Genomic DNA, 25,206 nt, shown 5'->3' on the forward strand with positions numbered 1-25,206 from the left:
TTTTTGTTTTCAAAGTGACGGATTTGTGCTGAAAAAATGAAGCGAATACTACTACTACTACGAGAGAGAGAGAGATGGACGAGAGGGATGCAGATGGTGGGCGAGATTTGTTGCATTCGATTACGTTGTTGTTGTCGTTATTGTTGTTGTATTACTACTACTTCTATTTTGTCAAATCCGCTTTCGCCTTGGCGCTTCGTTCGATCATCTCCATCCCGGCGATGTTAAATCCTAAATCGTCCAAGCGCTCCTTCGCTCGGGATCGGAGTAACGGTTTTAAACCGTCCAAAGTCGCGCGAGCTTCTCGAGTCGCGCCGAGTTGTTGGAAGTGTAACCGGACGATTAAGTTGGTCATCGTGCAACACAGCTCGACTTTTTCGTTTCGCTCGAGCCAGTATTTGAGGTAGTCGAGGAGGAGGCGGCAGTAAAGGAACGGGAGGCAGAGGATGGAACGTTCGAGCTCAGCCGGACGGACTTGACTGACTTGGTACAAGGCGTATTGACGAGGTTCCATGTTGAGAAGGAGCGGGTTTGGTTTCAGAGGTGGCATCTTGGAAGGGTCCGCGCTTTGTCGCTTTTCGTTTTCGTACGCCGCGACGCGTTCGAGCTCGTGTTTCGCCAAATCCACCGCGGCGGCGATTTTGTCCGCGGAATCGAGCGTTTCCATCGTGCGACGACCGGCGAGGCCGGATTCTGCGACGGTCGTGTTGAGTGCATCGGTATTGTCTCCGTTGTTGTTTTCCAAGTTTACTCGTTCGCTGTTTCTGCGATCTTCCTCGTCCATTTCAACGCCGGCGTTATCCTCAAACATGGAGTCTAACCTTTTTTCCTTCTCTTCGTCGAGAAAGAAAGGTTCTCTGGTGCGTTCGTAGAGACGCAAGGACCGATCGGCGCCGGCGGAAACGAGAAAGGCACCGGTTGTCGATATAGCAATCGTCCAGACGGCCATGTGATGTTCGTCCATGGACAAAAGCATTTCGTACTTATCTAAATCCCAATACCGGACGCGTTTGTCTTTACCGCACGTAAACGCGTAGTGCGTTTTGTTGACGAATTTTAACGCCATGACAGAATCGTCGTGCGCGTGGATGGAGCGATGACAATCGCCAAAATCCAACCCCCATACGCGAATATTTTTATCTTGTCCCGCGCTGGCTAATAAGACGGAATCCGAGGAGACGTCGTGGCACAGCGCCGGTAATCGATGACCGTATAAGGAGAGCGAAAACTTCAACGTGTCCGCGAAGAAGACTTTCAACGTGTTGTCGAGTAAAGACGCGGATAACAGTTTCCCGTTTGGCGTGATTGAGACGCTCAAAACGTCGTCGGCCATTTGTAACGTCTTTGAGTGCGTCGCGGTGAGTTTCTTCAAGCCGTTCTTATCTTTTCTATTCGCGGCGACGAGCGTCCACTCCCAAAACTTGATCGTCTTATCGCCGGAACAGGTTACGAAACCAGACTCATCCGGTAAAGCGCATATGCCCCAGACTGGACCTTCGTGCGCCGATTTCAACGGATCGACGATATCTGTGTTACCTTTCTCGTTTGCTCCTTCTTTCTCGTCGTCGTCGTCTTCTCCTCCTTCGCTTCTTTTCTTCTTTTTCTTTTTCTTCTCTTCGTCTTCGGGCAACGACGCCGAGTTCGTTCCGGCGAGACAATCTATAATCTCTAAGCCGCCATCTTTTGTTCCGACGACGGCATTTCGTCCGTCCGGGGCAAAGAACGCGCACGTTCCGTACCCGGACTCAATCGTCCGCGCGCATTTACCAGTATCCGCATCCCAGATTTTCGCACCCGAGTGCGAGACGGAGAGGAGGAAAGTTTCATCCGGAGATAACGCGATGACGCGAACATCCGCGCGGTGTCCAGGCGGTCGCGCCATGGACCGTTTCTTTGCCTCTTTAACGCTCGGGTCTTTCTTCGCAGAAACGTCCGCGATATCGTACACTTCAATCGCGTTTGAATCGAGACAGATGGCTAAGGATACAGATTTTGACAAATGCGAATCCATAGTTTCCGGTTGAAACGCAAACGGCGCGACAGATTTACCCGTCGGGCGAACGACGGAAGATAACTCAAACGCGTCTTTCGCGTTGAATTTATTCTCGTCGTCCTCGTCTTCGTCCTCGTCGTCATCGTTATTGTCATCACTATCCTCGTCTCGTCGTTTCTGTTCTTCCAACTTTAACTTTTTGATATTCTCCTTCTCGCGACGCCGTTTCAATCTTCGTTTCCGTTTCTTTTCAATCTCCTCCGCATTCTTCACGTCGTAAATTTCGATCGATTTCCCTACGCTCTGTACGCCAAACGCCGTGCCGAGGTTTGAAAATTGCATCGAAATCGTCCGACTTCGCGCTTCCTTCGCGAAAGAGCCGATGAAGCGTAAACGCAACGCTCGATCTAAAATGTTCTCGCGCGCCTGTTTCGTCTCATCGTCTTCATCGTCGTCGTCGTCGTTGTCCGCCTCTTCCTCGACGCGCTGTCGACGACGCAGGAACGAATCCTTCTCCACGCCTTTAAACACGGAATAAAATTTAATCTCTCTTTCCACGCCAGCTATGGCAACGATGCCATATTTTGTCTTGTCGTTGCTATGATTAGTACTATCGTTACTGTTATTCGTGTCCACGACCACGTGTTTGCTATACGCGGACGCCCAACACTCGCCTCCAAAACCGGACAGCGTTTGACAACACCTTTGGCCGATTAAATCCCACACCTTGGCGAACCCGTCTTTCGATGTCGTCACAAGCGCTACGTTTGTGAAATTTGACGACGCGATGGCATTTTCGCTGCTTTCCTTCATCATTACGTCGTTATCATCCTCGTCCTCGTTTTCGTTCTCGTCGTCCTCCATCTCCTCGTTCTCGTCCTTCTTCTTCTTCGATTTCTTCGATTTCTTCGATTTCTTCCTCGCCTTCTTCCCTTTCCCGCCATCTGCCGTCGCGTTCGTCACGAAAACCGCGCTCGTCACTTGCCCTCGGTGTCCTTTTAACCGAAACAACCCTTTCTCCTCTAACGCGTCCCAAACGACCACGTCCGTATCCCTCCCTCCGGAAACCAGCACCGTCCCGTCCTCGGTAAACGCCAACGCGCTCACCGCGGATTTATGACCGCGAAACAACACCGAACTCGTGCAATGCTCCAACTCCTCTTCCTCGTCGTCCTCAAAATCGCTCGAATACAGTTCATCGAGGTCATCTCCGGGATATTCGTGTTCTTCGTCTCCACCTTTTTGCCGCCGCCCCCGCGCCGCCTTCGCCGCCGACGAGAAAAGCACTCCTTTCAACGGCTTTCGCCACAGCCTGACGGACCCGTCGCTGAACCCGCCGGCGACGACTCGACCGTCTCTCGAGCACGCGATCGCGGTCACTCTCGGTACACTCGCCACGTAACTTCCATCGGACGAGTGGTACGTTTTCGGTGCGAACAGTTTTCTGCGCGCTCGTCCGGTTGAAGTCGTCTGCGAGCAATCGAACACGTTTATCGTTTCCCCGGCGGCGGTGAAGAGGAATTTCGACGTCGAGGATTGGTTTGTCGCACTGGGAGCATGACTCGTTTCGTGATAACACGCGTTCACGTCGGGCGAGCAGATGATGCCCCAGGATTTCGTGTGCTCGTACCGGAGGTACGCTTTCACCATTTCTTAAGTGCGTGTGAGCGTGCGCGCTTTGTTGTTTTAATGAGGGGGAATTTTTCTCTTCTGATGCTTCAAAAGGTGGTCACATTTTTAGGAGACATCGAGTCGGCGTCGAGTGGACACGTTTGATTATTCGTTGGTGTTCGGTATCTGTGATGATGAATGTACGACGTGTATGTGTATAGTTTTAGAACTACAAATGAACAGCTAATGTTGAGTGCGCTTGTGCCTTTTCAAATTACCGAGTTGACGAAAAGCTTTATCGCAGACATCGCATTCGTACGGTTTCTCGTTCGTGTGAATACGCATGTGTCTTTTCAAGCTACCAGATTCACTAAAACACCTCTCGCACACATCGCATTCATACGGTTTCTCGTTCGTGTGAATACGCATGTGGGTTTTCAAAGCAGTAGATTCACTAAAACACCTCTCGCACACATCACACTCGTACGGTTTCTCGTTCGTGTGAATACGCATGTGCTTTGTCAAACTACCAGAATCACGAAAAGCTCTATCACAAAAATCGCACTCGTACGGTTTCTCGTTCGTGTGAATGCGCGTGTGGTATTTTAAACCATTAGAATGACTAAAACGCTTCTTGCACACATCACATTCGTACGGCTTCTCTTTCGTGTGAATACGCATGTGGTCTTTCAAATGATGAGATTCACGAAAACGCTCTTCGCACACATCACATTCATACGGTTTCTCGTTCGTGTGAGTACGCATGTGTCTGGCCAAGTAGGATGGATATCGAAACACCTTCTCGCAAACATCGCACTCGTGCCCTCTCTTTCTCTTCGCTCCTTTCCTAACAGTTATCTCTTCTTCTTCTTCTTCTACTCCCTCTTCTTCTTCTTCTTCTTCTTTTTGTATCTGATGATGATTCGCCTCGAAATCATCCTCCTCAGGAATCCTCGAACACAACACCAAAGGTTCTTCTCCCTCTTCTCCTTCTTCCTCCGTCCTACCCTTCACCACCTTTAAAACCGTCCTCGCGTTTACCGCGCGTTTTGGGTGTGGATTCTTTCTTCGTCCCATGGTGTTGTTGTTATTAGTAGTAGTAGTAGTAAAACGTAAAATAACAGATCAAAGCGAAAGAGAGGAGGGAAAAAAAAATTGAGACGTTTTGCAGGAAATGAAGACGATGAAAAGACTTGAAAAAGACTGATTTTTGCATCAAAAAACAGCCAAACGACATAAGCTTGAAATCAACACAGAGAGAAAAGAAGACGAAGAAGAAGAGAAAGAATTGCTCTCGAATAATAGCGGTGTTGTTGTTCTCGTCGCGTTCTTTATTTTCTGTCTTTGTGCGTTTGAGAAGAGTTTTCGCACTCTTTGTGTTGTTGTGAGAACATTCGTACTGTGCATCAGAGGAGGCCCCGGCGGGTAAAATTCAAAAATCAGAGAGCTAATACTATAATAATGAACGCGAACGAGAAGCTCTTCATCAACGCGCTCATGAGCCGGAAATTCATCGAAGAATCGAAAGCGAAAGAACTGTTCCGAGACTTACTGACGAACCGAGAAAACGACATCGAGAACGCGTTGCCGTCGCAAAAAGAGTTCGACCAATTTTGGGGACACGTGAAGGACAAGTTACGAACGAAGATGGGATTGGACATAAGGAAAGTGCGCTTCGTGCGAGGGGACGAGAAGATATATTTGGGGATTTGCAACGTGAATTCCAACTTGACGAACGAATCGTACGTGAATGGGTTACCGACGACGAGATCACCGCGAGAAATCGCTCTGTTTCGAGTGGTTTTGGATGAGATTTTACGAACCGAAGATACGTGTCGCAACGGTATCGACTTGGAGCGGTTTTTAGGACAAAGCCAAGACGCGTTCATGACGCAAGCGCAAGAGTTATCGAAAAATAACAACAACGAGGAGAAGAAAGGAGAAGGAGTAGGGACGATGACGCAAGCGACGACGCAGCAGCAAGTAGAAGCAATGGGGAAGATGACATATACAGAGCGCGAAATCATCGTCGCGAATTTCGTGAACGACGGATGGTTACATCGTCTGGATAGCACGTACACACACGTGCGAATAGGCGTGCGGAGCTTTTTGGAGTTGAAGGAGTTCATCTTGGATCAGTGTCCTGAAGCAATCAGCGAGGAGTGGAAGAATGCTCTTTAAAGAAGATTTTGGGGTGTTCGTCATTCGCACACGTCCATATGATGGGTGATATTCGCCCGAGCTCGCTTCTGCGATTTTTGATGAAAAGTGGTTGCATGATAGATAGTTTCCTTTCTCTTCATTTTATATATAACACATACACGCGCGCGTTTCATAAAAGATCATCACATCTCTTTTCGCATCGAAAAGAGGCGAAAACAAACGATCGTATAATAATGTCCTCCTCTCGCATAACCGGCGGCATTCTCCACGTCCCCGCATCGACGCCATCGCCTTCTTTTCAGCACTTCGACGAATTGGAAAAAAAGAGCGGCGGCGGCATAGACGAAGGAGAAGAAGAGAAACGAGAAGATGAATGCGATGATGGAACGAATATGATCATCAGAGAGAACGATTTAGTCATCGCGCACGTTGGTTTTGGCGACCAGAAAGCTATGCGAGTGCGCGCGTCGGGTAACAAAACAAACGCAAAAAGGGCAGAAGGAATGTTGCACACCTCCTACGGGAGTTTCTCGCACAAGAGAGACATAACGGACAAATCTATTCGGTTCGGCGAGAAGGCGTTTTGTTCGAGCGCGAAGGGTTCGTCTTCCTCAGGCGGTCAGAAACCGTTCGTCTGGTGTTTAGCGCCTACGTGTGAACTTTGGACGAACGTGTTGGCGCACCGAACGCAGATATTGTACGCGTACGACATATCGTTGATATGCGCGTGGTTGGATTTGAAGCCGGGGAAAGTCGTGTTGGAAAGCGGGACCGGGAGCGCGAGTTTGACGCATTCATTGGTGAGAGCGGTGGCAAATGGTCGTGGTGGTGATAGTTGTAGTAATAGTAGTAGTGATAGCGTTAGTAAAGGGCACGTGTTTACGTTTGAGTTTAACCAATCTCGAGCGGACGCCGCCAGGGAAGAAATCGACGAAAATGGATTGAAAGAGTATTGCACGGTGACACATCGGGACATCGAGACGAACGGGTTCCCGAAAAATTTAGAAACCGCGAAGATTGCAGATGCGGTGTTTTTAGATTTACCCGGTCCGCATAAGTGCGTGGAGAGCAGCGCGAATTGTTTAAAAGAAGATGGCGTTTTGTGCTCGTTTTCGCCGTGCGTGGAGCAGGTGCAGAGGACGTGCGTGGAGATGCAAAAGTTCGGGTTCGTAGACGTCAAGACGGTAGAGATGTTAGGACGAGAATTCGACGTGAACGAACGAAAGTTTTTCACGGATATAGAAAAGGCTTCAACCGGGAAGTTTTCGAGAAATTTGAGTGAAAGAGATACGAAGTCGGTGAAAGAGGAGACGAAGAAAGCGAAGAAGGGTTTGAATAGTAAAGGCGGCGAGGAAGAAGAGAGCGTGGCTCTCGTTTCGCAACGGGTGAGCGCGGTGCCTAGATTTCAAGGACAGACGCACACTGGATACTTGACGTTTGCACGATTAGCACCGCTTCCAGAAGGGTGGACGAAAGCGTCCTGGAACGAACGCGCGGAGATGAAGCGAGAGGCTGGGAAGGAGATTCTGAGAGCGAAAGTGGAAAGGGACGAAGGGAGGAAAAAAAATGCACCCGCACCGTCGAACTCTACGGGCAAGAAGAGAAAACAGGAGGACGTAGCCGCTGTGGCGCCAATGACGAATGAAACGAAAGTCCATCACCACGCCGATGAAGACGAGTATTCGGATTAACGCGGATAATTTTTCCTAGATTTTGACTCTATTTGCTAAATTCTATTGTCCCCTAAAACACCGCTTCTGCCAACAACACCCTCGACACTATCGTGCACGTCGTACAAAGCTTCCTGCGTCGCTAAAAACGATTCAATGAGCTTCCTCTCGTTTGACGTCTTCTCGTCGTTTCCTCCTTCTCCCGAATTAGAAAACACGACGTCGAAAATTTTCGGCGCGGCTCGAGCCAAAACGACCGGCAATGCCGCGGCGAGCACCGACATCTCAAACGCATTCAACGGTTTCTCATTTGGATCAAAATAAGGCATCTTTTCCAAAAACTCTATCCAACTTTTCTCCAAACCTCTCTCTTTTGCGCCTTCCACGATCAAATCTCGATACCGTTTGCTCGGCTGTAAATCTCGCCTCGCGGCGACGTCGCGGTGCGTCAACGTCTTCGCTTTCATCAACACCCCTTCAATATCCTTATCGCCGTAGACAACAACATCCACATCCACGACATCGTACGAGCCTTCCGTTTGTAGCAAGTACTGAAACTCATCCTTCGTGATCGTATAACACACGCCGTGTGTTACCTCGCCTTTTTGGCGCGTAACGCTCGCAAACGCCGGCTCGAGAAATGGGACGCCAGGCACGTTAAAGCTCAATTGATAGTCCAGTATCTTCCCGTTTTGCACTCGTTTCGGTTGTATGTTCCTTCTCGTGGAGAACGTTTTCGAGCCGACGTTTGATCCGTAGGCGAAATAATTCACAAAAAACGCATCCTCTGCTGCTCGTCCCGCGTTGTCTTCGTCTTCGTCTTCTTCTCGTCGCGATGTAGACGCCGACGCAGACGACCGCTTCACCGTTCGGGGAATCTTCCTCTTTGGTCGTCGTCCGTGCATTAAAGTCGTCGTCATCACTTTGTTGCGCGATGACGACGAAGCAGAAGCAGAAGAAGCAGCGGAAGAAGAAGTCGATGGTCGCGGTAGCGTCAGTCTCGTCGTCGTTGCCATGATATCTCTCTCTCTTTCTCGAACAGAGATATCGTAAAGCGTGCGTCTTAAACGCGCGCAAAAGAAGTGTCGAATGTGGGGAAAAGTTTCCTCATTAAGACTCTCTCGCATGTAAAAGAAAGACCTCGTAATACGAATAACAATGGTACCTCCTTGCGCTCACACTCACACGACGCGCACATAAAGCGCAAAGTGTTGGTGTTCTCATCTCAAACCACATATCTGTTCGGAGAATAAGAGCCACACGAGATAAAGCACTTAGATATGAATTGGAAATCCCCTAATAAGAAGATACAAAGGCTCTTTATTACTCTTGTTCTGATGATGATGATGATGCTTTTGTTGTTCGCTTCTTCATCATCTCCGAGTGCGAGATTATTCGTTTCGCCGAGCAAAAGTGGCGACGGTGCGAAGACTTCCTCATCAAAGTCTAATGGTTTCGTTTTGTGTAAAGATGATGATGATGTCATGGCCCAAGACGGATGCTTTCGCTTCCGCAAAGGGACCTTGACGGACCCTTGGAAGAAAGAGCGCGAGATGCAAACGATGGATCCAGACGATTTAATACGAAACGAGCAATTGGTGGAAAAGATAAGAGAAGGAGAGATGAAGCAACGAAAACCGACGTCGCGAGATGTAGAGGATATGAGACGCGCGAGAGACGCGTTCGATGCGTTCGACGCTTCGGAGCGGAAGGAGAGAGAGGAAAAGCGAGCGAGGTTGAGGACGAGAGTTTCGAGTAATAACAGAATTAGTGGCGTGAAAGCTCGCGTGGGTGGAATGAGGGAAGCGCCAAAGCCGCATAAGTCGGTTCCGTTCAGAGCGGTCGACGGATTTATGTTCGGGCAGCTCGCGTTGGCGGCGTACGCGTTTCGAAAGACGAGAGCGCCGTTCGCTGCGAGTCTCTCAGCGCTCGCGTTTTCGGGAACCGCGAGAGCATTGTTCACCGAAAACTGGCGAATAGTTCTCTTCTCGGGCATCCTCGGCGCATTCTTCGGCTTATTTTTCTTGAGCATGCCAATCGTAGAAAAACTGGTCGACGAAAGCGTAGCTAAAGATCTCGAAGACGACGGGATCGACGACGACGATTCAGACGACGACGGAGAGGACGACGAAGAAAGCGCCGCAAAGGAGAACAAGGGAGTACACAAAATCGCAACGTACCGGCAAAACTTTGTCCAAAAGAACGGCGTCTTTGTCGGTAAGTACAGTTCTTCTCGTCGCAATAAAACGAGCACTAGCGATAGCGGTAGTAGTAATAGTACTAGTACTCTCCAACGCGTATTCGCGTGGATGTTTTAACAACGCGATAGATATCTAACCAGAGCGTTAAAAGCACCCTCTTCGTTTGAGTCGCAATAATAAAAGCGCGAGAGCGAGAGAGCAATAGTAGTAACAGAGTACTCTCAATTCTTCGCTTTCGGATGTTTCCATTTTACTGAAAATCCATCCTTTTCGCTTCTTCATAAATTCAAAAACAACGAGACACACGAATGGATTTCATATCCACTCTGTACGAAACCTTCTCCGGCCAAACCTTAGGCCGGCCGGATAAGAAGCGCAAGAGGAAACTGCGCGCTCAACGCGGGGTCTCCGTCGCAAAGTCGCCGATTTTGATGTCGTTAAAGTCGCCGCAAAAAGGGAAAGTCGCGAAGAAGAAAAGCGCGAGACCAAATTTGAAATCCATAACGAACACGAGTAACAACAACAACAACAACAACAACAAGCCGGTGCCGCCGAACAAGAAGAGCAGCGGCAAGAACAACAACAACACCACCACCACTGATGAGAAGAAGAGAACGTCGGCGATTCAATCTGCGATAGAGAGCGGCGAAAAAAGCACGCTTCCGTCGTTGATGCGAAAGATTGAAACCAAGAAACGAGCGATACTCGTGCAGATCGAAGCGTTGGAGAAGGAGGTGAGGACGAAGAAAGCGGAAGTGGTCGAGCTGGAGAAGGAATTGTTACTCGGCGCGAGCAGTTGGTAATTCGCGAGTAGATGTACATATATATAGATCGCGTTGTTTTGTTTATTAGTATTATTGTATATGCTCTCTTTTTTTATCATCTCGGCGGAGGCGGCGGCGGAGCTCTTTGCGGCGGCAAGAATTTGCTCACGGAGGAGAGGAGTTGGTTGATGTCGCCTCCGTTGATTTTGTCGGTGTTGTTTGGAGGAGGAGGTGGGACGTGAACGATGGGCGGCGGCGGCGGCGGGACGCGCAACTGCGGAGGAGGAGGAGGCACGACGACGACGTTTGGCGGCGGAGGAGGCGGCGGAGCTTGACGATGATGCTGCTGAGGGGCAGCGGAAACTACAGGTGGTGGTGGAGGTGCCTGGCGATGGAGCTGCGGGGCAACAACCGTAACTGGTGGAGGAGGCGGTGGGGCTTGTTGTTGCACAACCGGCGCCGGTGGCGGTTGGACGAGAGTTTGCGTCAATCCGCGTCCAAAGTTATTCGTCACTGCTCGTTTCGGCGGCGGCGGCGGCGGCTTCCTCGCTTCTTCTTCTTCTTCTTCCGCGTCGTCCTCCGAAAACTCCTCGTCGAAATCGCTCGTTCCGTCGTCCGGCGGCGAGTAATTTTCCGCCTCGCGCAAACGCTCCGCTTCTAACAATTTCATCTTCTTCACGCGTTCGTTTTCTAGCTGTTTCATTTTCGCCTCTTTCCTCTTCTTCTCCGCTTTAGCTTCGATGACTTTAAAGTTTCTCCCGATACCTTTTTTGTGAATGACGGCAACTAACAAACCACTCTTTTTGTTTTCGGTTCGAATGACAATCCCAGGCGCGCGCATGTGCTTCAACAAACGCATAGCTTCGTCTGATTTACGAGGGAACACGTACACCTCTATTTTTTTCTCCTTATCATCGCTCACGCCGGCTCTGCCTTTATCCTCGTAGTGCTTTGCGAGCGCTAATAAGCTCGCGTCTTGCTTTTTATCGTTGACCATGCAAGTCTCAACTTCGGCTATAGTCACCGCGCGCGAGTTAGATTGTCGAGAGATTTGTCGAACGAACGCCTCGGCATCTTTTAACGAAACGCGACCTTTGATTTCAAGCGTCGAGGAATCGGGCAAAAGTTTATCTAACAGCGCCAGTTCGCCTCCAACTGGAGAGAAGTGCAAAGCGACCGCGGGGAGAGAGTCGATGCCTTTGACGTAGACGTGTCCGGACCAATCACCGATTTCTAACGCGCGTATTTCACCCGGCTCGTTGTCATCGTCGTCGTCTTCGACGTCGTTTCTTTCTTTGCTCGTCGCGGGAGCGTTTTGCTCCATTTCTTTTTCTTCTTCCTCTTCTTCTTCTTCATCATCCTCTTCATCTTTTTCTTCGCCGCGTTGGTACGCATCGAACGAAATGAAATCTTCTTTCGCGGCGTCATCACCATCATCGACGTCGCCTGCTTCTCCCTCGTCGTCTTCTTCTTTGTCTAATCGTTCTTTCTCCTCTTCTTTGCTCGCCGCGAAAGGATTGTCGTCGTCCTTGCTAAAACTACCGTTATCGTCCTTCTTATTATTGTTATTACTATTCCCGCCAACCGGGACCACTCTCGGCGTGGTCGCCGGCGTGTTTCCTTCCGTTTCTACGCCTCTCTCCTCTTTTTCGATCTCCTCCTTCGATTTGATGTGCACGCTCACGCCTTTCCCATCCTTCTCTACCTTGATCATCTCCAACGGCACGCCTTTCAAAAACGCATCCTCGCCAATCTTCTCCTCGCGTTTCTTCCTCCACTCGATCAATTCTTTATTCGCCAACTCCGCCGGTGTCATCTTCACCAGCGTCTCCGCGCTCACGTTTTCGTGCAACACTCTCGCCCGTAACGTTGGATTTTGCGGATCTCTCAAGTTGAACATCAAACTCCTCGCGTGCACGCCGTACTCTTTCCCCGTATCTCTCCCGCACCGTTCAAACAAAGCTCTCTCGATGCCGACGGCAATTTCGCTCGGATTCAACGCGTTCTCCACCGCGTTCGCGGTAACTCCTATCGCCTCTTCTTCCGCCTTCGCCACGTTCAAACTTTCCTCGAACTTCTTCGCCACGTTGTCTCGCTTCTGCTGAATCTCTCGCTTCTCTCGTTCCACGCGTTTCCCCGCCGCGCCGCCAACGTTGTTCTTCTTCTCCCGCTGTTTGTCTCTTTCTCTCTTCAACCGCTTGGCGTTCTCCCTCGCCTCTTCCGACGTCACTCTCATTTTGCTTTCGTCCAAAGGCCAGGACACTTCGTCGTCCAGTATCGCCTCTTCGATGTTGATGTCCTCCTTCTCCCCTAACGCTTCGTCCTCGGCTTCGTCCGACGGGTACCACAACTGCGCCTGTCGCGTGTTCACGTTTATTGTGAGCACTTCCGCGTCGTACCAGACGCCAGTTTCTGTCCACATGACGGATATCCATTTGCCTGTTGTTGAATAAGAGAGAGAAAACGCGTGAGATGATGCTCTTTGCGCGCGGGAAACACAAAACTTCGCGCAGATTCGATCCCGACGATGGATTCAATTTCCCAAGCGGCGAAAGAGATTACGAGAGAAAGAAAGAAAGAAAGCTTTTAACGAAACGGGGCAAAAGAAGAGCGCGCGCGTAAAAAAATACCTCGCAAAGACGGCTTGATGTCGTCCACGGTGAGCAGTTTTCGCTTCTTCGCATCAGCAGTCGTCATCTCTCTTCTGTCTCTCAGAGACTTACGTTTGTTTTAACTGGGGAAAAGGTTTCAAAATCTGCACTTTTATGGCATACTTTTGCGGTCGGTTACACTCGCGGTTTGGAGACAAAAGAGACGGAGAGAACGAGAACGAAAAGAAGAGAGTCTGGCAGGTCGCGTTTGCCCCAGAGGTTACCGCTTTACAGAGAGAGAGGAGAGTGATAGAGAGTAATACTCAACAAGAATGGGATTTTGGGGAACGACGTTTGCGTTTTGCGTCCTGGAAGGCGCTTGCGCGGTGTACATCAACGCCACGGGCATTCGAGGCGCGAATCACTTGAAACATTTGCTGAGTGTGACGGCGGTGACGTGCATGTGGATGATGTGGGCGATAATATACATGGCGCAGATGTATCCGCTGGTACAGCCGGTGAGGAATAAAGGGGAGTAGTGTGTTTTAGGGGGAGAGAGAACGAGAGAGAGAGAGACTTTTGTAATGAGAATAGAGAGATAGAGATTATATACATTTGACTGCTACGTACGCGATTCTTTGTTTTTGTCGTTTGCTTCTCTTTCTCTTTTCTATTCTCTTGTTCTTCTTGGAAGTCCTCCTTATCAACACGCGCAGCCGCTCGCGGAATTCGCATTCGTCGAAGTTAATTTCACATCCACCAGTTGCTCTTTCGCGTTCGCTTCACTCGCGCTATTATTATTGTTATTAGTATTATTCGCGTTCACGTCTGCGCTGGGCAACGCCATCGCAATTTTCCTAAACAAAGCTTTCACGTTATACCCGGCTTTCGCGCTCGCCTCGATGAAAATGGCGCCTCCGTTGCCGCCGTTCGTACTACCGCTCTCGCTATGACTACTGCTATTACCAACGTTCAACCCTCTGGCGAACTTTTCCCCCTCCTCTGTCTCCACCTCTCTCTCTTCCACCAAATCCGTCTTGTTCCCGACAATCGCGATGACCACGTTCTCTCCTCTCTCTTGTTTCACCTCGTCGATCCACTTCGCGACGTTTAAAAACGACTGCCTATTCGCCACATCGTACACAATCACCGCCACCGAGGAGTCTCGGATGTACGAAGGAATTAACGATCGAAATCGCTCCTGGCCAGCTGTATCCCACAGTTGTAATCGAACGCCTCGAGAATTCTCCAAGTGTACCGTTTTCGATAAAAAATCGATGCCGATCGTCGCTTGATACGTCGCGTCGAATTTGTCGTACATGAAGCGAGAGATGACGGACGTTTTCCCAACCGATTGGTCCTGTTGAATACATAAAGAGGAAAAGTCAGCGATGCATTCTTCTTCAACGAAACCACCACAAAACCGAAACGATGACGAGATGCTATACTTTTCCTCCGCTTCTCTTTCTTCTTCTTCTTCTTCTTCTTCTTAACGCGGCAACTCTTTTATCATCTCAGGGAAGATTACGACGAAGAGAAAAAAGGATCGCCGGGAAAGGAGACTTTTGAAAACAAATAACGTTACGAAGAAGAAGAAGAAGAAGAACGAGAGAGAGAGAGCACCCGAAAACAAAAAACAAAAACAAACGACAGAAGAGGACGAGATAACAAGAACGCACTCCGAGGAATACCAGCTTGTACTTTGAAAGCGGCACCACGGAAGCCCCGTTCGGTCTTTGTTGGTGTGATGATGATGCCATGAGAGGTGAGCTTTTTTTGAATAAAAAATGAAGAAAAAAATGAAAAATCCGGTACAAAAATAACACAAAAAAGCTCATCACTTGTTGTTGGTGTTTTAGTGTTGTTTAGAGCACACACACATAAAGAGCTCTCTCGTTTTACACTCGCGAGAGAGAGAGAAAAGAGAGATCTTACTTCTGGTGTTGTTCTTTTTGTCCTCTTTATCAGAGAGAGAGAGAGAGAGAGAGACTGTAATAAGAGCGCGAAGAGAATTACGTACACAAAAGTCCCCCAGCGGCGGCGGCGTAGCACGAAGAAGATGCCAAAAAGCGAGAAGAAGACAAAGGATGACGACGATGACGTCGTGGTGGAGAACAAAACCGGGAACCCGGTATCGTCGAAAGAAGAGGCGATGCGTATCATCGGCGAAAAAGAAGAGGACAAGAACGCGGTGATGTCGTTATTCTCGGACGTGAACCCGAACGACCCGTTGCGACCGATTTTTGCGCCCTTGGGGAAGCAAAACGAAAAGAAAGGCGAGAAGGCGATGTACCGGAAAGTGAACGTTCCGTCGCACAGGCTTTCGCCGTTGAAAGAACACTGGATGGCGCTGTATACGCCGGTGACGAAACAGATGAAAATAGACATGCGCATGAATTTAAAGCTGAAGAAAGTGGAATTAAAAACAACCGACCAGACGGAGGACGAGTCGGCGTTGCAAAAGTCGGCGGATTTTATACAGGCGTTTGTTTTGGGATTTGAAATCCAAGACGCGGTGGCGTTGTTACGATTGGACGATTTATATTTAGAGTGTTTCGAAGTGAAAGACGTGAAGCAAACGCTGAGAGGAGAACACATGAGCCGAGGGATCGGGAGATTAGCCGGGAAGAGCGGCAAGACGAAATACACCATCGAAAACGCCACCCGAACTCGTATCGTCATCGCCGATCAACACATACGCATATTAGGGTCGTTTCAGAATATCAAGGTCGCCAGAAATGCCTTGTGCGCCTTAATCATGGGTTCGCCGCCAGGGAAGGTGTATTCCAGGTTAAGGACCGTCACCGCGCGCTTAGCTGAACGCTTTTAATAATAATACGTACGTAGAAGAAAAAAACAATTTTTGGGCTGTTGCTCTTTTCTACGTAATGAAACCCTAAATAAAAAGTGGCACGATGACTCGACTCTCGAGACCATCATCGTCACACTTTCTCGCGTGCTCGCGCTCGTTAAACGACGACGGTTTCGTCGAGAAACAGACAAAAAAGAAGAAACAGAAACGGTGCATTTACAGTACGACGACTTTATGATGTCTTTATCCTCTCTTTCCTTTGTTCATCCCAAAAACGTTAATGTTGGGTTTCAAAATCCCATCCGGGAAAAGTCAAGAAGTAACGTCATGAAGAAACAAAGACGACGACGAAGATTACGCGCGAAGACTCCTCAAACTCGCGCGATGGCAGCCGTCCAAGACGAAGAAGCGACGAAACCGCAACCAGAACCCGCAAATTGGGAGTACAAGTACCTCTACGACGGCGCCTGTCCGGTGTGTCGATCGCTGAAAGCAGGATTAGAAGGTACGAGCACTTTATCTCTTCAGCAGAGAGGCGTTTTGTGTGTTGGGTTTTTAAAATACGCTTTCGCGTAAACATCGAAAGAGCTTGGATTTCAAACGACTCTTCACACAACAACCACTCTTTTCTTTCTCGCAGTTGGTTTTTGACTCTCGACTCTTCTATCTCTCTCTGTGTGTGTGCGCACGCACCGTGTCTGTTCCTTGTATGCTGACGGTATGGTATTCTTTTTCTTCTTTTCCAAAAAGGCACGGGCAAAGGCAAAGGGAAAATCTATTACGTGAACATCGCGGACCCTCTTTACGACGCTTCTAAGCACCAAGGCGTGACGTTCGAGGAAGCGATGGACACTTTGCACGTTTTGAAACGGGACGGCGGGGAGCCGTTGCAAGGTTTACCGGCGATTGAAACGCTCTTTGGCGTGGTTGGTTTCGGGTGGGCGGTGAAGTTAGCCACGTTACCGCCGGTTGGGTTTGTCGCGAGTTTGATGTATAAGCTCATTAGTAGCAACCGGTTAAAGTTGGGCGGCGATAGCGCCGTCGGGGCGGGGATTATGGCGTTAGGAAGAGTCGGTTTGGAATTGAGAGGCGAAAAAGCGAGTTGCGCGGAAGGCGACGAGTGCAGAGGTATGGCGGATTTGGAAGTGGAGGAAGGACAGAGAGGGGTGGAGGTTTCGCCTTCGACTTCTTCCGACGGAGACGGGTCAACGGTGGAGGGCGGTGCAGTCTCTTTGCCCGGGAACTCGGTGGATTTTTCGGACGTGTTTTCCTCTGGACCAGAGTTTGTGTTGGGCGCGTACGCGTCTGGTGGGTACATCACCGCCGCGATCGTGTCCGTGCGCTCGGGCGAGTTGGATTCAGAGCTCATCGAGGAGGAAGTGACGGATGTGTTGGACATTAACAACGTCGGAGTCGCGTTGAAGTCGTTGTGCAAACGATTGAAATGGCAAGGTGGCGTTGCGGTGGCGTTACCGGGCGTGTGGCACGCGGAGCAGCAAGATAACGCGACGGTGCAACAGTACGATATGATGGAATCCTTATCGCCGACAGAGTCAAGAGCGGAAAGAGAGGAAACGGAGGAATCATTTCGTAACTTGGTCGGATTGGACGTGGCGGTGATTACCGGTGCGGAAGCGCACGGATACGGCCACGCCGATTTATGGGGCGACGTGAACAAAGTCAACGACTCGAGTAACGAAAAAGTGAACGAAATGGATGGTTTAGTCGGCGTGGTGACGGCTGGGCAAGAGGCAATGCACGTCGCGTTGTTTAAAGACGGCACATTGTTAACAAACGCCGATTTCCGCTCGGCGGATTTGGCGTCGACTTGGAACAACGAGGAATGGTCGGCGTGTCCACCACCGAGCAAAGATTGTGAGGACGAAGAGCAGTGGAGCAAATGGGCGACGAGAGTTGCGGTGCACTTGGCGAGAGTCGAAGCGTGCAGATGCGCAAGAGGTGGTTTGAAACGATGGGTCGTCGCCGGCAGCGCCGGTGAGAACTTTGATAAGTGGTCGCACTTGGTGCCTGAATTGTCCGTTACGTTGGCGCAGAAGCAAGCCGCGCCGTTGGTGAAAGGCGGGGCGAACAGAACAGAAGGCGTGCGAGGTGCGGCTGCAGGTGGCGGCTTTCGATTCCGATATGCCGCGGACGTGCTGAGAGTGCGCGCGGCGATTGGCAAAGAGTTGGGTAAATCCCCTCAGTTGGTCGATACCGAACAGCTGAGAACGTTGTTTGATCGATTCAGCGACCCGGCATCGTCTGAGACGGTCGACAGAGACTCGTTTATTCGCATGGTTTCCGCCTTGGGGATCCGCTTACCGCCGGATGAGATTCGTGAGTTGATCGTGGACGTAGACATGGACGATTCGAACCAAATCTCGTTCGAGGAGTTTGAAGGCTGGTATCGCCAAGTCGTCGGCACTGGTGCGGTTACGGTTTTACACACCGAACAAGCCGTGGACCAAGTGTTGAGCGAAGAAAAAGGGACCGGACGCTGCGTGGTTTTAAAAGTTGGCTTTACCAGTTGCGCGCCGTGTAAGAAATTTCTCCCGCACTTTGAGCAACGCGCGTTGGATTTCAGAGAAAACGCGAGATTCGTTCGCATTTACGGGAACGAAAACGCGAGCACGATTCACTTGGCGAGAGATCGTTTGGCGGTGAAAACGACGCCGACGTTTTTCGTGTTCAAAGACGGCGAATTGACGCACTCGCACTCCGGGGCCAACGTGGAAAAATTCGACGACGCCGTGAAAGAACAAATGGGCGAGTTGGATGAAGGCACGTATAAACAAAATTGGGAAAAGCCAGCCGTGGATGAAGTCGTGCCGTCGATTTAAAAACCACATCACAATTAATAATACTAAAAAGCTGTATAACACATCAATACTACACACTACTAAAGCTATCTAAAAGCTAAACTCTTTACTGGCTCTTCTTCTTTGGAGGGGAGCGTTTTAAAACGTACGTTCTCACCGCGAATAATTCCTTTGGAAATACGTCGGACATCTTGGAATTCACGACTTCCATCCCAGCCTGTTCAAATATCCACCTGAAATAGTTATCCGATCGAGTTATGCTGCTATCTTGGTCGTCCCAGTGAAACCCTTTCGAGCAATTATTCTCTTTCACGACTATAAATCCATCGGCGTTCACCTTTGCTCTTTTCAACAAATCGATAAAGTCCGCGTCGGAAAGTTGTCCTATGCACCACTGAATCCAAATCACGTCGTACCCCGCGAGCGCCTTCCCATCCTCTTCAAAGCTAAACTCCTCCAAGCTTTCCTCGAAATAGTTTTGCACCTTATCCTTCAACGTCGCCTTGGCTTTTTCTATGAAGTGATGCACCGGTTCCAGCAAATCTACCGAACGGAAGAACTTCGTCAAGAATGTGCTCTGTTCGCGTCAGTCGTAAACAACGAAAAGGTCAGTCGAGACGATGATATATGCGCGCACACAAACGGAAGAACAACCTGAAGTCGACGACGAAAAGAGAAAACGATAACACAAACAAAATCACGCACCGAAACTCTCCCTACCCCGGCGCCGACATCCAGCGCTCTCTTCTCCAAAATCTCACTAAACTCTCCCTCTGGGTACATCATCGTTCTTAAAATCCGTTCGTTTTCTTTCGCGTCTGCTCCGGAAACCGATCCGAACCCGCCTAAAACGCCGTCTACGGTTGCATCGACGTGATTCCAGTACTCCACGCCTTGGTGATACCACAGGAGTTTTCCTTCTTTAGTATTCTCATCATCGTCAACATCTTTTCGTATCTTCTTCGTTAACACGCGTTTCCAGAACGCATCGCACGGCCCGATTGGATTGTTTTCGCCGTCGACGCCGTGGAACGGGTAGACGTCGTCTGATGATTCACCACCTTCAACTTCGGGCATGTCTCTCGTTTTTCGGCGCTCTCGTGCAAAAAGGAATGAATACTAGTACTAATAACAAACACTTGTGTTTTGGGGAAAATTCGAAATGCTTCAGAACAAAAATGCGAGAAAACGAACAAATCGTAAAAGTGGTCCAAGTGAAAGAAATCAAACGGTTACCGGAGTCCGTGGTGAACCGAGTCGCCGCTGGAGAGGTACTACTATACAGTTTTTTCTCTTTCGTTCTTCTTCTTTGTCTTCTTCCTTCTTCTGAAACGAAACGTGTTTTTAGTGTACTCCTTTTAGGGGAAATGTGTTTACATTTTCAAAATCTCTCTTTCTTGTCTTTCTTGTCTCTTTCTCTCTCTTTCGATCGATGAGAAGTGAGGAGAGGAACTCTGAAATCGTTGGCGTGTGCTCGAGTGAGTAGTAACTGACCGCAAACGCGTGCTCAATCTCTCTCACTCTCTCTCTTTCTTTCTCTCTCTGATGATGATGATGATGATGAAAATGAAAATATCAACAAACAATGAAAAGGTCATCCACGGACCACATTCCGCTTTGAAAGAATTAATCGAAAACAGCTTGGATGCTTCCGCGACGCAAATATCCATCCTGTGCAAAGACGGAGGGAAGAAGTTACTCCAAATCACCGATAACGGCATCGGGATTCGCGAGGAGGATTTAGAAATCGTGTGCGAAAGGCACACGACGTCAAAGCTGGAAAAATTTGAAGATTTAGAAGCGATGGAAACGTTTGGATTTCGAGGCGAAGCGTTGGCGTCGATGACGTACGTGGCGGACGTGACGATAACGACGGCGAGAAGCGGGGGAAAGTGCGCGTGGAAAGCGTCGTATCGAGACGGGAAAATGAGAGAAGGGACGAAGGAAATGTGCGCTGGGGTGACTGGGACGACCATCGCGGTGGAAAATTTGTTTTATAACGTGAAAACGAGGAGGAACGCGTTGAAATCTGGGGCGGAGGAGTACGCGAAGATTTTAGACGTGGTGACGAGATACGCATCGAGTCGACCGGACGTGGCGTTTTCGTGTAGGAAAGTCGGGGAGACGCGGGCGACGGTGAACGCGCCCTTGGTGGTTTTGAGCAGCAGCGGCGGTGGTGGTAGCGAAGGAGAGAGAGAAGGAGATAGAGAAAACGGAGAAGAAAACGAACCGTCTCCTTCTTCGTCGTCGCAAAAATGTCGACTCGAACGCATCGGCCAAATCTACGGTCCAACCGTCTCCAAAGAACTCTTACCGTTGCGACTGAAAACGAACAACGACAAGCTGGAGAAGAAAATGGCGCAATTCCACATGGAATGCGACATCTTATACTCAAACGCCAATTACAAAGCGAAGAAAACGACGTTCATCTTGTTCATCAACGGCCGATTGGTGGAATGTTCTGCGTTAAAAAGAGCCATCGAAACCGCGTATCAATCGGTTTTACCGTCCTCCTCGCGCGAAAAACCGTTCGTATTTTTGAGCATGAAACTTCCCTTTAAAGACGTGGACGTGAACGTGCATCCGACGAAAAGAGAGGTACACTTTATGCACCAAGAGGAAATCGTCGAACGCGTGCAAACAGCGTTGGAGAAGGCGCTGGTGAAAAGCAATGCCGCGCGAACGTTTACGGTGCAAACTTTGTTGCCGGGAGCGCAAGAGAAAATAAACATCGCGAAGAAGAAAGCAGAAGAAGGAGGAGAAGAAGAAGGAGAAGATCAAGAAGAACGCGTGACGCAAACTCAGCGACAACAACAACAAATACTAACGATGAAAACGAAAACGACACAAAGAGAAAAAGCCGGTGGCGACCACAAACTCGTGCGCACGAATCCAACGAAAGATATGGCGAGTTTAGACGCGTTTTATCGCAAAACATCGGTCGGTGGTGGTGGTAGCGCCAGCGATGTTGCCGCTACGACGGGAGGAGAAAACAGAGAAGACGTTGGAGAAGGAAATGATGCAACGAACAACAGACGCAAGAGCGGGTCGATAACTTTACTGGAAGAAGTGCGTCGAAACGTGCGCGCGAGACGAAATCGACCGAACAAGGACGGGAGCGAAGGCGCGATGAACGATATCGCGCCTTATTACACGGATTTGACCTCGATCACGGAAATATGCGAAACTATTCGAGAAGAAGCAGACGATGAAATCGCGGAAATGCTTCGCTCGCATACCATCGTCGGCCCGGCGGATATCTCCGCGGGAAAATGGTTGATTCAACATGGCACGAAACTGTTAATGATAAACGTCAACGCGGCTTCGCGAGTTTTGATGTATCAGCTCGCCATGGCAAAGTTTAACGGCTTTAAACCGATTTCGATACGGCCTCCGGCTTGCGTGTGCGATTTGCTCGGAGAAGAAGAAAAAGAAGGAGTAGAGGAAGCAAAAGGAAAGGTCGAGGAACTGTTGCTTCGCCACGCGAAGATGCTCAAAGAATATTTTGGCATCGCGATTGAAAAGAAGAAGACAACATCAAAGGAAGAAAAAGCAAAAGAGGATCACGACAATGCAGATGTCGTCGTCATTTCCGCGTTACCGGAAATATTAGACGGCCACTCCCCAGATGTCTCTCGTCTCCCTGAGTTTTTAAAATCTTTACGCGAGAAAGTCGACTGGTCGAACGAAAAGCGATGCTTCGTGACCATCGCGGAATGTTTAGCCGAGTTTTACGGCGTTTTAGACGACGAAGACGATGAAGACGACGAGACAGGAAAAGAAGTTAAAGACAACAATAATAAAAACGACGACGACAAAAACGACGAAAGTACGTGGCAAACGAAACATATCGTCTTCCCGGCGCTGAGCTCATCCGCCTTCGCGCCTCCCGCCCGGTTCGCCAAGGACGGCACCGTCGTCGAAGTCGCGTGCTTGGAGCAGCTGTATAAAGTCTTCGAAAGGTGTTAAGTACGAGTAAAAGGAAGGAAACGAACAACCGTTCAAATAGGGAGTTTTAGGAGTAACAATAGTAATACTAGCGAGCGCATACGCGCGAAAAAGCTTTCTTAGAAAGGAGCGGATTGAACCCGCGACTTTGACGAAAATCTCTCCTAAATCTGCTCCTCTGAAACGTCACATAAAATGCTCACGAGGTCGCTCTTTTTACACGCGAAAAGGACGAGCACACCTACCGTTACGTCCGCTTCTTCTTCTGCTTCTTCTCGTTTGCCCCTGTTGTTCTCTTCTCGAAAGCAACGAAAGTCGTCTGTATCGTCGTCAAAGTCTCGGAGGAGATTACTCGTCGCGAAGTCGTCGTCGTCGTCAACCAAAGTCCAAACGACGAGAGAAGTGGAAAGCAACAACAACAACGAGAACAACAACAAGAAAATGAAGGACAACAACGCGAAACTCGCCGCACTGCGCCTGGAAATGAATAAACGAAACATTTCCGCCGTTCTGATTCCATCGCAAGACCCGCACTTCAGCGAGTACGTTTCCAAATGTTTCGAGAGGAGGAAGTACATCTCCAACTTTACCGGTTCAGCTGGGACGTGTTTGGTGACGAAAACGAGCGCGATGTTATGGACGGACGGGAGGTATTTTTTACAAGCCGAGCAAGAGTTGGATTCTCCGGCGTGGCAGCTGATGAAACAAGGCGAGAAGGACGTGCCGTCCGTGCAGAAATGGTTGAGAGAGAATATGGAGAGTGGGGCGGCGCTCGCCGTGGACGCGAACGTGCACTCGGTCGCCGAGGCGAGGCAGTTGGAGGAGTTGATGAGGAAGAAGAATGCCGGGGGAAGAGGAGAAGGAGGCGACGGTAAGCTGGTTAAAGTTGAGAAGAATTTAGTGGATTTGGTGTGGGAGAACGAAGAAGGCGAAGAGAAACGACCTGGGATGCCAAAGGCGATGTTGAGGGTGCACGCGATGAAATACGCGGGAAAATCAGCCAAGGATAAATTGACGGATATCAGGAAAGAGATGGCAAAGGAGAAGCAGGAATGTTTGGTAGTTTCCGCGTTGGACGATATCATGTGGTTGGTCAACGTGAGAGGTGGCGACGCGGAGTGTAATCCGGTGTGCTTGTCACACGTGTTGGTGACGGAGAAAGAGGCGTTTATGTTCGTGGACAGAGATAAGGTGAACGAGGAGGTTGCGCAACATTTGAAAGAGTCTGGGGTGGAAGTGAAGCCGTACGAAGACGTTGGGAAGTGTTTGCGAGAGATGGCGGAGAAAGGCACGAAAATTTGGATCGACGAGGATAAGGTTTCCGTGAATACGTACGACGAGGCAATGAAAGGTATCAAAGCGGCTGAGAATAATATCGATGAGAGTCGTCCGGCGAAAGTGGCTAAAAGCGATAACAGCGGCGGTGGTAACGATAGCAACCAACAAATTAAGTTAGGCGTTAGTCCAATTCCAATGGCCAAAGCGATCAAGAACGAAGCAGAGTTGGAAGGCATGCGCGAGGCGCACTTGATGGATGGCGTGGCCATGAGCGAGTTGTGGTGGTGGCTCGAGAAACAGGCGGGAGAAGGTAACAAAGATTTGAACGAATTCAACGTCGGCGAGAAAGTTTCCTCCTTACGCGCCGAGCAAAACGGGTACGTCGAAGAATCGTTCCCGAGCATCGTCGGTGAAGGTCCTCACGGTGCAGTCGTGCATTACCGAGCCACGGAAGAGTCGGCGAGAAAAATTACAAAAGATTCCATGGTCTTGTTAGATTCCGGAGGACAGTTTCTGTGCGGCACGACGGACGTGACGAGGACGCACCATCTCGGAACACCTTCTGCGTACGAAACGATGTGTTACACGAGAGTATTGAAAGGCCACATCGCGTTAGATTCGGCGACGTTTCCGGTGGGTACTCCTGGCATGGCTCTCGATACGTTCGCGAGACAACACTTATGGTCCGCCGGATTAGATTACAGACACGGCACCGGGCATGGCGTCGGCGCCGCGTTGAACGTACACGAAGGCCCGCAAAGTATCTCTCCGCGGTGGGGGAACACGACGCCTATTAAAGATGGGATGATTGTCTCCAACGAACCGGGGTACTACGAAGACGGTCAGTTTGGCATTCGAATTGAAAATCTTCTCATTTGCCGCGAGGCGAAAACTGAACACAACTTCCAAGGGAAAGGCTACTTGAGCTTTGAGTGCTTGACGTTTATTCCGATCCAAACCAAATTGATGGACTTGAAGATCATGTCTGATGATGAAATCGCGTGGGTGAACAGATATCACGAACAAGTCTGGGAGAAAATAAGCCCGAGAGTGCAGAAGGAGGAAGTCAAGGAGTGGCTTCAAAAGGCGACGGCGAAAATTTCTCGCGAATAATTATTAACGAACAAACAAATGCAGTTGTAAATAACACCACACGAAGAGAGAACAAACGAGGTCAAACGATTTCATACATTCATTCATTCAAATTTCTTTTAATAGTATTATTATTAAAGTTATTTATATACTTATAGACTACCTTACACCACACTACACACGCTTAAAAATGGATTTATGATACGATTGCTTTTTTGAAAGGAGAGACATGCGAAAATTTTCTTTCAAACTTTCTCACACGTA

The 25,206-nt window shown here is 49.4% G+C and overlaps 15 protein-coding genes across 15 annotated transcripts; 9 read left to right on the forward strand and 6 right to left on the reverse strand.

The window, feature by feature from the left end:
• Positions 1–163: 163 nt before the first annotated feature.
• Bathy04g02360 (predicted protein) lies at positions 164–3,643 on the reverse strand (the record flags this gene model as incomplete). Its single annotated transcript, XM_007513718.1, has 1 exon — positions 164–3,643. The coding sequence occupies one exon, from the start codon at positions 3,641–3,643 to the stop codon at positions 164–166; it is 3,480 nt and encodes a 1,159-aa protein (XP_007513780.1).
• A 204-nt stretch (positions 3,644–3,847) lies between these two features.
• On the reverse strand, positions 3,848–4,681 carry Bathy04g02370 (the record flags this gene model as incomplete). The annotated part of the gene is made up of 1 exon (XM_007513753.1): positions 3,848–4,681. The coding sequence occupies one exon, from the start codon at positions 4,679–4,681 to the stop codon at positions 3,848–3,850; it is 834 nt and encodes a 277-aa protein (XP_007513815.1).
• Positions 4,682–5,065: 384 nt separating this feature from the next.
• Positions 5,066–5,785, forward strand: Bathy04g02380 (predicted protein; the record flags this gene model as incomplete). The annotated part of the gene is made up of 1 exon (XM_007513338.1): positions 5,066–5,785. One exon carries the CDS (start codon positions 5,066–5,068, stop codon positions 5,783–5,785), a length of 720 nt encoding a protein of 239 aa, XP_007513400.1.
• Positions 5,786–6,000: 215 nt separating this feature from the next.
• Positions 6,001–7,458, forward strand: Bathy04g02390 (predicted protein; the record flags this gene model as incomplete). Its single annotated transcript, XM_007513340.1, has 1 exon — positions 6,001–7,458. The coding sequence occupies one exon, from the start codon at positions 6,001–6,003 to the stop codon at positions 7,456–7,458; it is 1,458 nt and encodes a 485-aa protein (XP_007513402.1).
• A 52-nt stretch (positions 7,459–7,510) lies between these two features.
• Positions 7,511–8,342, reverse strand: Bathy04g02400 (predicted protein; the record flags this gene model as incomplete). Its single annotated transcript, XM_007513486.1, has 2 exons — positions 7,511–7,571; positions 7,720–8,342. 2 exons carry the CDS (start codon positions 8,340–8,342, stop codon positions 7,511–7,513), a joined length of 684 nt encoding a protein of 227 aa, XP_007513548.1.
• Positions 8,343–8,717: 375 nt separating this feature from the next.
• On the forward strand, positions 8,718–9,755 carry Bathy04g02410 (unknown protein; the record flags this gene model as incomplete). Its single annotated transcript, XM_007513677.1, has 1 exon — positions 8,718–9,755. One exon carries the CDS (start codon positions 8,718–8,720, stop codon positions 9,753–9,755), a length of 1,038 nt encoding a protein of 345 aa, XP_007513739.1.
• Positions 9,756–9,946: 191 nt separating this feature from the next.
• On the forward strand, positions 9,947–10,441 carry Bathy04g02420 (unknown protein; the record flags this gene model as incomplete). The annotated part of the gene is made up of 1 exon (XM_007513644.1): positions 9,947–10,441. One exon carries the CDS (start codon positions 9,947–9,949, stop codon positions 10,439–10,441), a length of 495 nt encoding a protein of 164 aa, XP_007513706.1.
• Positions 10,442–10,517: 76 nt separating this feature from the next.
• Positions 10,518–12,824, reverse strand: Bathy04g02430 (predicted protein; the record flags this gene model as incomplete). Its single annotated transcript, XM_007513363.1, has 1 exon — positions 10,518–12,824. One exon carries the CDS (start codon positions 12,822–12,824, stop codon positions 10,518–10,520), a length of 2,307 nt encoding a protein of 768 aa, XP_007513425.1.
• A 501-nt stretch (positions 12,825–13,325) lies between these two features.
• On the forward strand, positions 13,326–13,532 carry Bathy04g02440 (H+-or Na+-translocating f-type, v-type and A-type ATPase superfamily; the record flags this gene model as incomplete). The annotated part of the gene is made up of 1 exon (XM_007513524.1): positions 13,326–13,532. The coding sequence occupies one exon, from the start codon at positions 13,326–13,328 to the stop codon at positions 13,530–13,532; it is 207 nt and encodes a 68-aa protein (XP_007513586.1).
• A 164-nt stretch (positions 13,533–13,696) lies between these two features.
• On the reverse strand, positions 13,697–14,753 carry Bathy04g02450 (predicted protein; the record flags this gene model as incomplete). The annotated part of the gene is made up of 2 exons (XM_007513465.1): positions 13,697–14,472; positions 14,642–14,753. 2 exons carry the CDS (start codon positions 14,751–14,753, stop codon positions 13,697–13,699), a joined length of 888 nt encoding a protein of 295 aa, XP_007513527.1.
• A 299-nt stretch (positions 14,754–15,052) lies between these two features.
• On the forward strand, positions 15,053–15,823 carry Bathy04g02460 (predicted protein; the record flags this gene model as incomplete). The annotated part of the gene is made up of 1 exon (XM_007513799.1): positions 15,053–15,823. The coding sequence occupies one exon, from the start codon at positions 15,053–15,055 to the stop codon at positions 15,821–15,823; it is 771 nt and encodes a 256-aa protein (XP_007513861.1).
• Positions 15,824–16,042: 219 nt separating this feature from the next.
• Bathy04g02470 (predicted protein) lies at positions 16,043–18,645 on the forward strand (the record flags this gene model as incomplete). Its single annotated transcript, XM_007513483.1, has 2 exons — positions 16,043–16,310; positions 16,556–18,645. 2 exons carry the CDS (start codon positions 16,043–16,045, stop codon positions 18,643–18,645), a joined length of 2,358 nt encoding a protein of 785 aa, XP_007513545.1.
• Positions 18,646–18,730: 85 nt separating this feature from the next.
• On the reverse strand, positions 18,731–19,701 carry Bathy04g02480 (hypothetical protein; the record flags this gene model as incomplete). The annotated part of the gene is made up of 2 exons (XM_007513431.1): positions 18,731–19,201; positions 19,330–19,701. The coding sequence occupies 2 exons, from the start codon at positions 19,699–19,701 to the stop codon at positions 18,731–18,733; spliced, it is 843 nt and encodes a 280-aa protein (XP_007513493.1).
• Positions 19,702–19,802: 101 nt separating this feature from the next.
• On the forward strand, positions 19,803–22,593 carry Bathy04g02490 (MLH1; the record flags this gene model as incomplete). The annotated part of the gene is made up of 2 exons (XM_007513674.1): positions 19,803–19,895; positions 20,218–22,593. 2 exons carry the CDS (start codon positions 19,803–19,805, stop codon positions 22,591–22,593), a joined length of 2,469 nt encoding a protein of 822 aa, XP_007513736.1.
• A 174-nt stretch (positions 22,594–22,767) lies between these two features.
• Positions 22,768–24,963, forward strand: Bathy04g02500 (unnamed protein product; the record flags this gene model as incomplete). The annotated part of the gene is made up of 1 exon (XM_007513673.1): positions 22,768–24,963. One exon carries the CDS (start codon positions 22,768–22,770, stop codon positions 24,961–24,963), a length of 2,196 nt encoding a protein of 731 aa, XP_007513735.1.
• Between the last annotated feature and the right edge of the window lie 243 nt (positions 24,964–25,206).

Source organism: Bathycoccus prasinos (assembly GCF_002220235.1).
Source record: "Bathycoccus prasinos genomic : Chromosome_4".
Lineage (NCBI taxonomy): Eukaryota > Viridiplantae > Chlorophyta > Mamiellophyceae > Mamiellales > Bathycoccaceae > Bathycoccus > Bathycoccus prasinos.